This window comes from Eutrema salsugineum, unplaced genomic scaffold (assembly GCF_000478725.1).
Source record: "Eutrema salsugineum unplaced genomic scaffold, Eutsalg1_0 scaffold_9, whole genome shotgun sequence".
Classification (NCBI taxonomy): Eukaryota; Viridiplantae; Streptophyta; class Magnoliopsida; order Brassicales; family Brassicaceae; genus Eutrema; species Eutrema salsugineum.
The window spans coordinates 9,267,150-9,280,607 of NW_006256342.1; the positions used below are offsets into that span (position 1 = coordinate 9,267,150).

The 13,458-nt window shown below is 28.5% G+C and overlaps 1 protein-coding gene and 1 pseudogene across 1 annotated transcript; both read right to left on the minus strand.

The window, feature by feature from the left end:
* Nucleotides 1-355: 355 nt before the first annotated feature.
* LOC18008603 lies at nucleotides 356-1,277 on the minus strand (annotated as a pseudogene).
* Nucleotides 1,278-6,078: 4,801 nt separating this feature from the next.
* LOC18008784 (agamous-like MADS-box protein AGL80) lies at nucleotides 6,079-7,089 on the minus strand. Its single transcript, XM_006391371.1, has one exon. The coding sequence runs from the start codon at nucleotides 7,087-7,089 to the stop codon at nucleotides 6,079-6,081; it is 1,011 nt and encodes a 336-aa protein (XP_006391433.1).
* Between the last annotated feature and the right edge of the window lie 6,369 nt (nucleotides 7,090-13,458).

The window sequence follows — 13,458 nt, forward strand, 5'->3', positions numbered from 1 at the left end:
TAAAACTTAGTAGCAAATTTGGTAATATATTAGGTAGTCACCAGTACCCTAGATTCTAACTTCAATATCTTAGGTAAACTTAAACTATAAAAAAACTAAAGTGCATTTTGCACTTTCGAATATATTTTGTTTTACTTATTAGACTGTGAACGTCTATTCTCAAAACGCTACAAAATCATATATTATTAAATAAAAATGACACATATCACAAATTCATAAAATAAAAAATCATAATTATTCAGATAATAAAATAAAATCACAATAATATTAAAAACAGCAACAAAAAATTAATCGCAAAAGCACTTGAAATTTTTTTTTTTTGTTAATCAGAATGTGAACCACCATTCTCGAAACCCTAACGGAACCATGTATCATTGGTAGGATTTCGACTGGTAACATCGATTATACTGCTTGAGCTGACTGTGATCAGAGCAGTAGAGGAGTCATTGGGGATTTGCTGTTGTTGCTGTTGGTGGTGAAGATACTGGTGCTCGTGCTGGTGGTGGTGGAAGGGGTTGTGATGGTTAGGGTTGTGGCGGTTATCCATATGCTCATAACTCATTTGGTCAGGATGGTTCATCATCTCCATAAAACGTTGATGTTGATGATGATGTTGGTGTTGCTGAATAGAGTTAAAAAACGTCGCGGCAGCAGCGGATGAGGAGGAAGAATAAACCTCATGAATCGTAGCGGCTGGAGCGGTTGTAGCCGAAGAAACTGCCAAAGATTCAATGCCTTCAGAAGAATATGCCATAGCTTCAGTGACAGCAGTATTAGAAGATTCACCCATCTCTATACTAGAACTCCCCAAAATCTCGATCTTGCGATTAATATCTCTTTGATATTGATCAATCACATAACCTAAGTCATTGAGATCCAAAATATTGAGATGAAACCTCCCCAGGCTTCTATCCCAACATTGGAACATGACTTCAATCATCTCTTGCTCTCTGTTATCCTTCCCCAGCCTCTTCAGATTCTTGGACAATTTGGCGATCCTCTGTCTGAGAAAGATCTCTTGGTCCACCATCTTTTTGTGTTGGTCCATCTCCGGCAACGTCTAAAAATCCGAAACTACCTTTTTCACACCAGAAGTCGATGGCCAGACATCTGGATTGAACGTATAGGGACTGTAGAGGATGGCACAGAGAGTGACACCACATAGAGTCGAGAGTTCCTTCACTTTCTTCAGAAAACATTTCTTTCTTTTTTTGAAAGGTAGCTTTCCTCGACGAGTTGTTTTCAATGAAAGCAAGCTTCACCTTCTTCCTCGTCATAAGGACTTTTAAAAAAAATAAAAGTTCTCTTTTTTTTGTCTGTTTGTTTGTTTGTTTTATGTTAGTTGGAACTAAATTTATGGATGAGTTGTGTTATATAGTAATGGAGAAGTACATAGATTTTTCTCCTTTATTATAGATATTTTTATTTTATTTATAGAGAGTAAAATAAAAATAAAATAATAATTATAACTAATAAAGTTATGAATCTATTTAATTAGTTTTTCTATATTAGTCACTTATATAAATAGGATGACATTAGTGAAAATTGTACATTAATGTTAAAAAAAAATATTTGTAGATATTTGGGATAATATCTAAGATTTGGTTTCGTAAATGGGTTAAAGTTTCTTTTTAATATATTTCTGAAATTTTTTTTTTTTTACTGGAAAGTTTGAATGTGAGTCATTTTGACTTGTAAAGTGACCACAAACTAAAGTATTATAAAGATTATTTTCTTAAGTTCAAAGTTAAAAAATTTAATGTTTTGAATTACATATTATATCTAGGTTAGAAACTTACAATAGCCATTTTAAAGAGTGATTTTTTTTCATAACTTAACATTATAGAAGTCTAAAGATATAAAAATAATTGATATTTTTTAAACTATAAAAATGTAGTTTAGAGAATGAAAGTTGAAAATAACTTAAAATCGGAATAGATGATAGAATATTTTGTTTCCAGCTTGTGTTGTAGTTGTCAGATTATAAGATCGCACTGGGTAATAAATCTGAGAATATATATATCTATATATATATTATACTTAAGTTAAAAATCTTATTTTTTAATAAAAAATTCCAGAAATAAATAAATTAACTTGATTTATCAAAAATCAATTGTTTTACTAAAGGTCTACATAATTAAAAAAACAACTAGTTATACATTTATTAAATCTATTGCATAGTTAAAATTTTTAATTTATTATTAATAAACTATTTTTTCGATACAAAATTTTATTATATATTTATTTTATTAAAAATATTTTAAAATTTTTACAATTTTTTAATTTTTTAAAAATAGTAGAAACATATTAGTATATCAATATTTGCAACAATTTCTCTTTTAATAATATTGAAAAATTAGTATGTGAAATAAATATTATTTTGTGGAAGATATAGTGGCATATCTAGAATTATGAACATTCTTTTATTTTAGGTTGATTATTCATTCAATTAATTGATAGAAACATGTATTTATGTATTGCTCATAGAAATACAATGTAACAAAATCTATTCAGATATAATTGTTTTTGGAAAAACATCATTTTGTTTTTACATTCAGTGAAAGATATATTGGCATATCTCTTTTAGTAGCAATATATACTGGTATATCTCTTTTAGTAACAATCATATTAGAATAGATTTTGTTACATTGTATATCATATTAGCAATACATAAATACATGTATCTATCAATTAATTGACCAAATGAAAAATCTATCTAAAATAATATAATGCTCGTAATTTCAGATATACCAGTATATCTTTCACTGAATATTTTTTTCATACTAATTTTTCAATATTATTAAAAATTCCATAAATAAATAAATTAATATGAATAATAACAAATCAGTTGTTTTAAAAGCTCTCTATATGATTTTGAAAAATACTTCTATATTTATCAAATTTATCAAATTTATTGCACAGTGATCTTTTTTTAAAAAAACAATAATCATTAATAAACTATTTTTATACAAAATTTAATAATATTAAAATCTTCATAATTTTTTTTAATTTTAGTTTATTAATTTATAAAAAATAATAGGAAAACATATTATTAGATCAAAATCTGCAACATTTTCTCTTTTAGTAGTACTGAAAAATTAGTAGGAAAAAAAATTCAGTGAAAGATATATACTTACATATCTGGAATTAGAAACATTCTATTTGATTCTTCATTTGGTTAATTGAATGATAAATACATGTATTTATGTATTGCTAATAAAAAATAAAATGTAACAAAATCTATTCAAATATAATTTGTATTGGAAAATAGTATTTTCTTTTTACAATGCAAACTATTGATTAAATCTTTATATATGTTTATATCGAAATAGGCTCGGTCTTGAAGTGAAGGGAATAAAATTATTATTTTGAACCTCAGACTTTTAATAACTTTGTGAACCCAATTATCTAATTAAGTTCTGGTTAAAATAGTGGTTTAGTGTATTAATTTTTGAGTTTGTGTCTGGTTTTTTGCTACAAAAATACTCATGTGTTACCTGTATTGATAAGAAATGCGTTTGGCTTGGTGCACTCCAAATTAAAATATATATGTCATTTTATGGTTTTCTACACATACAATATCAATATATATATATATATATGTTCCTTTTATAGTGTTCAATAAGAGTATTCAATCCCTAACAAACAACATGTATACCTTGATACACATCAAAATAAGCAAATGCATACCTTACTATGCTTTAGAATTTTTTTTTTTAATTTCGATTTATTTCATTCAACGGTTACTTATCATATTATATCTTAGATAATATTTTAGGAGTTTTGATATTACTTTCTTATAGATATGTTTTTAACCCTAAAGATTTATCAAGGTATTTTTGAGATTGAAGAAAGGACATAAAACAAAAGTTCCCTTATATATCATAGATTTAATGTGTTTATCAATTTCAATTTTTTTTGTTGTTGTAAGATTTTCAAACTAAATGATAAAACTTGATATTAATTTGTAATTATTTTTAGTATCCATAGATAGATAGATCACTAACATATTTAATAAGCCATTGTTCTTGTTTAAGTAGCCAATCTATGTACATATGATAATTATGGATATGCACATATACAAATTGAAGATACTTTTATATATGTGACAAAAAAACATTTCAATTTTATTGGTTATTATCATTATATATATGATATATATATATATATCTAAAATTCTGAATTGGTCATTCTCACAATCTTCATGGTTTTAATGAGTCAATATGGATCAATGCTTTAGTGCAACTCAAACACGATAAGAGTACGGTTCTGATCTAGTAGGCTTGACTAGCTTCAGTGTTGAATCATTGCAAGAGACCATTATGTAATTATAATATAGACTCAGTAACCACACATTTTATGAATGAGAATTTCTTCAGTAACCATATAGTTTATGAATGAAACTTAATTTTTAGGAAAATTTGGGTTTCTGTAAAAGCATAGATAAATTAGCTAGCATGTTTGGTTACAAAAATAAAATAAAAAGCTAGTATGTTATATTCTTTAAAAGTATATCAATCTGTAGACTTGTATATATTGATCTATAGAACTGTATATATTTTTCATCTATTTTCAGCATGTTATTTCATTATGAATATGGACTTCTGTAAAAGAAATATAATCAGTTATATAGACACCATGATACTTCATAATTTTTGATGTTAAAAGAAACATATGGACACAGTTTGCTAATGTTTTTTTATTTTATTAATTATTAATAAACATACTCAACACAAACAGATACATATATCTATATATAATTTGTACACATTGATATATTTTTGCGAAAATTAATTGTTTGCATCTGCGTCGCTAGAGAGTTGAGAAAGAATATGAATCTTGATTGACTTCATCCATCTAGAGAACTATAATACAGATATGAAATAAAAATTATATTATTTCCAGAACCAAGAGATAAGCAATCTCTTCTTACATCCAAAAATAAAGATATTAGCAGAGAATAAAATCAATGAACAATGAAAAAAATATCCAAAAATTTATATAATTCTCAGTTTTTTTACAAGACATTTTTTTGTTAAGAAAACTATGTTTCTACATATTTCATATAGATTTTTTCATGTTGGAATATAATTAATCAAAAACCAAAGAACAAAATGTCTCGTAAAGCAAACACCGAGGAACAAGTAACCATATAAAGAACACATCACTCTCCAATGATTCCAACATGCTTCCACTTCCAAGTTTCTCAATCTTAAATATCTTGTGGTACATGCTTCTCGATATATTCTCTAATGAAGCCATGCTAGTCCACCTGTAGCCAAATATGGTTGGAAACGACCATCCCTTGTAATGCTTTTCGCGATGTCCCAAGTGATCCTATTAGATTTTATATTTTTCATAATAAAGAAGATACTGTTAAACATAGATACTAGGAGCTAAATGTTTGCTGTTAAGGAGCTATTAAAATTAGAGTAAACCATAATCTATATTTCACATAGATTAAAAACATATTTTATATATACAAAAATCCATAAATTAGATAAATTACATACATTTAAATGGTGATTACCTGCCTTAAAAACATTCATAATAATTTTGGCTAACAGATAAATTAGACATTTGATTAGAAAATTCATTTTGAAATTTATGTAAAACTTAGTACCAAATTTGGTAGTACATTAGGTAGTCACCATTACCCTAGATTCTAATTCCAATATCTTATGTAAACTTAAAATAAATAAAAAGTAAAGTGCATTTTGCACTTTGGAATAATTTTTATTTACTTATCAGACTGTGAACGTCTATTCTCAAAACGCTAACAAAATCTTAGGTAAACTTAAATTAAAAAAAGTAAAGTGCATTTTGCACTTTATAATAATTTTTTTACTTATCAGACTGTGAACGTCTATTCTCAAAACGCTAACAAAATCATATATTATTAAATGAAAATGACACATATCACAAATACATAAAATAAAAAATTATAATCATTCAGATAATAAAATAAAACCACAACAATATTAAAAACAAGAACAAAAAAATTAATTGCAAAAGCAGTTGAAAATTATTATTATTTTTTTTTTGCTTATCAGAATGTGAACGTCTATTCTCAAAACCCTAATAGAACCATGTATTATTGGTAGGATTTTTACTGGTAACATGGATGATACTGCTTGAACTGACTGTGGTCAAAGCAGTAGAGGAATCACTGGCGATTAGCTGTTGTTGCTGTTGGTGGTAAAGATAGTGGTGCTGGTGCTGGTGGTGGTGGAAGGGGTTGTGGTGGTTGGGGTTGCGGCGGTTATACATATGCTCATAACTCATTTGGTCAGGATGGTTCATCATCTCCATAAAATGTTGATGTTGGATCTCATTATGAATTTGATTCAGGTTCATATTTTGAGTTTGCTCATAGAATCCAACATGTGGAGTGGCAGGATGACGAAATTGTTGATGTTGATGATGATGTTGCTGTTGCTGAATAGAGTTAAAAAAAGTCGCGGCAGCAGCAGATGAGGAGGAAGAATAAACCTCATGAATCGTAGCGGCTGGAGCAGTTGTTGCCGAAGCAATTGCCAAAGATCCAATGCCTTCAGAAGAATGAGCCATAGCTGCAGTGACAGCAGTATTAGAAGATTCACCCATCTCCATATTAGAACTCCCCAAAATCTCAATCTTGTGATTAATATCTCTTTGATATTGATCAATCACATAACCTAAGTCATTGAGATCCAAAATATTGAGATGAAACCTCCCCAGGCTTCTATCCCAACATTGGAACATGACTTCAATCATCTCTTGCTCTCTGTTATCCTTCCCCAGCCTCCTCAGATTCTCGGACAATTTGGTGATCCTCTGTCTGAGAAAGGTCTCTTGGTCCAGCATCTTTTTGTGTTGGTCCATCTCCGGCAATGTCTGGAAATCTAAAACTACCCTTTGCACACCAGAATTCGATGGCCAGACATCTGGATTGGACGTATTGGGACTGTAGAGGATGACACAGGCAGTGACACCATAGAGAGTCGAGAGTTCCTTCACTTTCTTCAGCAAACCTTTCTTTCTTTTTTGAAAGGGTGCTTTCCTCGACGAGTTATTTTCAATGAAAGCAAGCTTCACCTTCTTCCTCATCAAGTTTTTTTTTTTGTCTGTTCGTTTGTTTTGTGTTAGTTGTGAACTAAATTCATGGATGAGTTATGTTATATAGTAATGGAGAAGTACAAAGATTTGTCTCTTTTATTATAGATATTATTATTTTATTTATAGAGAGTAAAATAAAAATAAAATTATAACTAATAAAGTTATGATATCTATTTAATTAGTTTTTCTATCTTAGTCACTTATATAAACACTATGACATCAGTAAAAATTTTACATCAATGTTTAAAAAATATTTGTAGATATTTGAGATGATATCTAAGATTTGGTTTAGTAAATGGGTCAAAGTTTCTTTTTAATATATTTTGGAATTAGTTTTTTTTTACTGGAAACTTTGAATGTGATTTATTTTGACTTGTAAAGTGACCACAAACTAAAGCATTATAAAGATTATTCTCTTTAGTTCATAGTTAAAAAAATCTAATGTTTTGAATTTACATATTATATCTAGGTTAGAAACTTAAAATAACCATTTTAAAGAGTGATTTTTTCATAACTTAACATTATAGAAGTCTAAAGATATAAAAATACTTGATCTTTTTTAAACGATAAAAATATAGTTTAGGGAATGGAAGTTGAAAATAGCTTATAGAAAAAGATGAGAGAATATTTTGTGTCCAGCTTGTGTTGTAGTTGTCATATAAGATCGCATTAGGTAATACATCTGAGATATATTATACTTAAGTTAAAAATCTTATTTTTTTTAATCAGAAATTCCATAAATAAAGAAATTAATTTGATTAATCAAAAATCAATTTTTTACCAGTCTATATAATTTTGAAAAAAACAACCAGTTATACATTTATTAAATCTATTGCATAGTTAAATTAATTTTAATTTATATTAGTAAACTATTATTTCGATACAAAATTTTATCATATATTACTTCCAGTCATACATTTATTAAATCCTTTTAAATTTTTTTTTATTTTATAATTTTTATAGTTTTATTTATTACAAAAAATAGTAGAAACATATTACATGATCAATATCTGCAATATCTTTTTTAATAATTTTAAAAATTAGTGTGAAAAAAAATCATTTTGTGAAAGATATATTGGCATGTCTGGAATTATGAATATTCTATTATTTTAGGTTGAATATTCATTTGGTCAATTGATTAATAGATACATGTATTTATGTATTTTTTATAGAAATAAAATGTAAAAAAAAAATCTATTCAAATCTATTTGTTTTTGGAAAACAGCATTTTGTTTTTACATGCAGTGAAAGATATATTGGCATATCTGTTTTAGTAGTAATATATGATGGTATATGTCTTTTAGTAACAATCATATTTGAATAGATTTTGTTACATTATATTTCATATTATCAATACATAAATACATGTATCTATCAGTTAATTGACCGGATGAAGAATATACCTAATATAATATAATGCTTGTAACTTCAGATATCCCAGTTTATCTTTCACTGAATATTTTTTCCTACTAATTTTTTGATATTATTAAAAATATAAATAAAGTATTTAATTTGATAAATTAAAAATCAGTTGTTTTACCAACTTTCTATATAATTTTGAAAAATAGTTATATATTTATCAAATCTATTGCACAGTTATATTTAAAAAAAATATTTATCATTAATAAAAAATTTTCGATACAAAATTTAATAATATTAAAATTAATAGGAAAAACATATTACTGGATCAAAATCTGCAACATTTTCTCTTTTAGTAGTACTGAAAAGTTAGTAGGAAAAAACATTCAGTGAAAGATATACTGACATATCTGAAATTATAAATATTCTATTATTTTAGATCGATTCGTCAATTGAATGATAAATACATGTATTTATGTATTGCTAATAAAAAATACAATGTAATAAAATCTATTCAAATATAATTTTTTTTCTGGAAAATAGTATTTTCTTTTTACAATTCAAACTACTTATGAAATCTTTATATATGTTTATATCGAAATAGGCTCGGTCTTGACTTTCAGTCTTTTAAATAAATGTGTGAACCCAATTATCTAATTAAGATCTGGTTAAAATGTGGTATAGTGTGTTAATTTTTGAGTTTGTGTCTAGTTATTTGCTACAAAAATACTCATGTGTTACCTGTATTTATAAGAAATACGTTTGGCTTGGGAAATTCCAAATTAGAATATCTATGTCATTTTAGGGTTTTCTACGCATACAACATCAATTTTTATATAAATATTTCTTTTATAGTGTTCAATAAGAGTATTCAATCTCAAACAAACAACATGTATAACTTGATACACATTAAAATAAGCAAATGCATACCTTACTATGCTTTAGAATTTTTTTTATAAAACATTTCTATTTATTTCATTCAACGGTTATTTATCCTATTATATTTTAGATAATATTTTAGGGGTTTTGATAGTACTTTCTTATAGATATAATTTTAACCCTATAGATTTATCAAGATATTTTTGAGAATTGAAGAAAGGACATAAAACAGAAGTTCTATTATATATCATATATTTAATGTGTTTATCAATTTTGATTTTTTTGTGGTTGTAAGATTTTCAAACTAAACAATTAAAATTGATATTAATTCGTTAATTTTTTTAGTATCCATACATAAATAGATCACTAACATATTTTATAAGCCATTGTTCTTGTTTAAGTAGCCAATCTATGTACATATGATAATTATGGATATGCACATATACAAATTGAAGATACTTTATATATGTGACAAAAAAACTTTATCAATTTTATTGGTTATTATCATATATATATATATATATATATATATCTAAAATTCTGAATTGGTCATTCTCACAATCTTCATGGTTTTAATGAGTCAATATGGATCAATGCTTTAATGCAACTCAAACACGTCAAGAGTACGGTTCTGATCTAGCAGGCCTGACTAGCTTCAGTGTTGAATCATTGCAAGAGACCATTATGTAATTATAATATAGACTCAGTAACCACACATTTTATGAATGATACTTTATTCAGTAACCATATATTTTATGAATGAGACTTAATTTTTAGGAAAATTTGGGTTTCTGTAAAAGCATAGATAAATTAGCTAGCATGTTTGGTTAAAAAAATAAAATAAAAAAGCTAGTATGTTATATTCTTTAAAAGTATATCAATCTGTAGACTTTTATTTATTGATCTATAGAACTGTATATATTTTTCATCTATTTTCAGCATCTTATTTCATTATGAATATGGACTTCTGTAAAAGAAATATAATCAGTTATATAGACACCATGATACTTCATAATTTATGATGTTAAAAGAAACATATGGACACAGTTTGCTAATATTTTTTTATTAATTCTTAATAAACATACTCAACACAAACATATACATATATCTGTATATAATTTGTACACATTGATATATTTTCGTAAACATTAATTGCTTGCGTCTGCGCCGCTAGAGAGTTGAGAAAGACTATGAATCTTGATTTACTTCATCCATCTAGAGAACTATAATACAAATATGAAGCAACAAAATTCATAAAAATTATATTATTTCTAGAACCAAGAGATAAACAATCTCTTCTTACATCCAAAAATAAAGATATTAGCAGAGAATAAAATCGATGAACAATGAAAAAAAAATATCCAAAAAAAATTATATAATTCTCAGTTTTTCTTACAAAACATTTTTTGTTAAGAAAACTATGTTTCAACATACTCATATAGATTTTTTTCATGTTAGAATATAATTAATCAAAAACTAAAGAACAAAAAGTCTCGTAAAGCAAACACAGAGGAACAAGCAACCATATAAAGAAAGCATCACTCTTCAATGATTCCAACATGCTTCCACTCGTAATGCTTTTCACGATGTCCCAAGTGATCCTATTAGATTTTAGAGTTTTCATAATAAAGAAGATACAGTTAAACACATATACTAGGATCTAAATGTTTGCTGTTAAGGAGCTATTAAAAATAGAGTAAACCCTAATTTATATTTCACATAGATTAAAAAATATTTTTTATCTACAAAAATCCATATATTCTATAAATTACAACATTTAAATGGTGATCATCTGCCTTAAAAACATTCATAATATTTTGCCTAACAGATAAATTAGACATTTGATTAGAAAATTTATTTTGAAATTTATGTAAAACTTAGTACCAAATTTGGTAATATATTAGGTAGTCACCAGTACCCTAGATTCTAACTTCAATATCTTAGGTAAACTTAAACTAAAAAAAATGCACTTTAGAGTCATTTTTTTTACTTATCAGACTGTGAACGCATATTCTCAAAACGCTACGAAATCATATATTATTAAATGAAAATGACACATATCACAAATTTATAAAATAAAAAATCATAATTATTCAGATAATAAATTAAATCACAATAATATTAAAAAAAACAGCAACAAAAAATCAATCGCAAAAGCACTTGAATTTTTTTTCTTGCTTATCAGAATGTGAACTATCATTCTCGAAACCCTAATGGAACCATGTATTATAGGTAGGATTTGGACTGGTAACATGGATTATACTGTTTGAGCTGACTGTGGTCAGAGCAGTAGAGGAATCATTGGGGATTTTCTGTTGTTGCTGTTGGTGGTGAATGTAGTGGTGGAGCTCGTGCTGGTGGTGGTGGAAGGGGTTGTGATGGTTAGGGTTTGGGCGGTTATCCATATGCTCATAACTCTTTTGGTCAGGATGGTTCATCATCTCACACCTGGTGAACTGACGACCATCTCTACCCTTACCTCATCAGATTTTGCACCAGAACTATGAGAATAATCGATTAAACATCCTGCTTAATCGATTAGAAGCAAAGCTGAATCAGTTCCTTGCTTCCCAAGCCTTCGTTGAAGCTGCCCTGCGAACAAGGATAGATGCTGTCACCATCGACCTTAACAAGAGGTTTGATGACCTCTCTAAGCACGTGAAGACAATGGACCAAAAGCAATGAAGTGCTGAATCAGAGAATGGAATCTGTCGAAGAAGAGCAATGGAAGAACAAGATCAACATTCGACAAAGTGAAATGGAGCTGCAAATCCTAAATTTCAAGATCGATGACTTGGATAAGGAGCTGAATGAAAGCAAGAACCAAACCTACGACTACACATTGGAGCTGTGGCAAGGCGTATCTAAAGTTGAAAACAAGACTGAAGAGCTTGATGCTACTTTGGATAAAGTTGTCTATGCTCTAGATGAAGTAGAAGAGAAAGCTGAAAAACTTTCTAAAGATCAAAAGGAGGATGATCTGAACACTGGAACCAATGATTTGGATACCCAAGACGTGCCTGACAACCACTGGAAGCAAGAGAACAACAATGGAGAAGAAGAGATTGAAGAAGCAAGTGGGGTGAGCCTAGAGGAGCTGACCACGGGTGAAGAAGCTTTGATCGCGCCCAACCCCGCTTCCGCCACGCACACTTCAACCGTGGCCGTGCCTTGTTTTTCAGACTTGGGAAGTTTTCAACCTCTTCTGAAACCTGTTCAACTGAAGACCGACCCTTTGTGACCAGATCTAGGTTGTTTGATCAAGTTGTCTTCTCAATCATTGCAAAAGCATTTAAAGAAAAGGAGGAATCCAATACTTATGCACCTTGCAACATGGTTTACATTTGTGAAAATGAGTTTCAAGAGAAATACTCAGAAGATGAAAAGTATGGTTTTTTTGTTGAAGATGCAAACCCTGGAGACAATTCATCTAGTAGCAACTCAGAACCAATAACCAAGAGCATATCCAGAGAGAGACTGATCGAATTCAACAAATTTGTGAAGTCCATTCTTTTCTACCATAGATTCGATGATGTCTAGAAGCAAGGCTGCCTTCAAGTTTTCTTCAGATACAGCAAGGAGACTAAGGAGAACATCTCCACATATTTCAGAAGAGACAGGTACCTATCCTTTCCTAGATCATCACCTGATGCAGCTTTTTATAGGATCCATCTCAAAGACCCACAAGAATCCAGTGATTACACAAACAAGATCAGTAAAGAAAAACTTGAAGAGTTCAATCAAGTAGCTCAGACTCTACCCAAAAGAATTTCGTTTGCCAAAACATGTAGAGATTACATGATCGGCCACTTCTTCTGTGATAGCAAAGAATCTATCCATGAGATGTAAGACTTGTTCACACACGCCCAAGAAGGTAGACCAGTTCGGACCCTGCACAAGGTTCAAAACAAAGGTCAATTTCTTATCTCTTGTGACATTAGAGGTAAAAGATTTCTCAATATTTATGGAGCTTGCATTAACATGATGTCCAATGCTACTGCTTTAAGACTTGGCATTACACACATTTCAAGTACCAGGACATAGATTAGCTTAGCAGATGATTCAAGTGAAACTCCCAGAGGCATAGCCCGAGACATTCCTATAAGGATTAGAGATTGCATA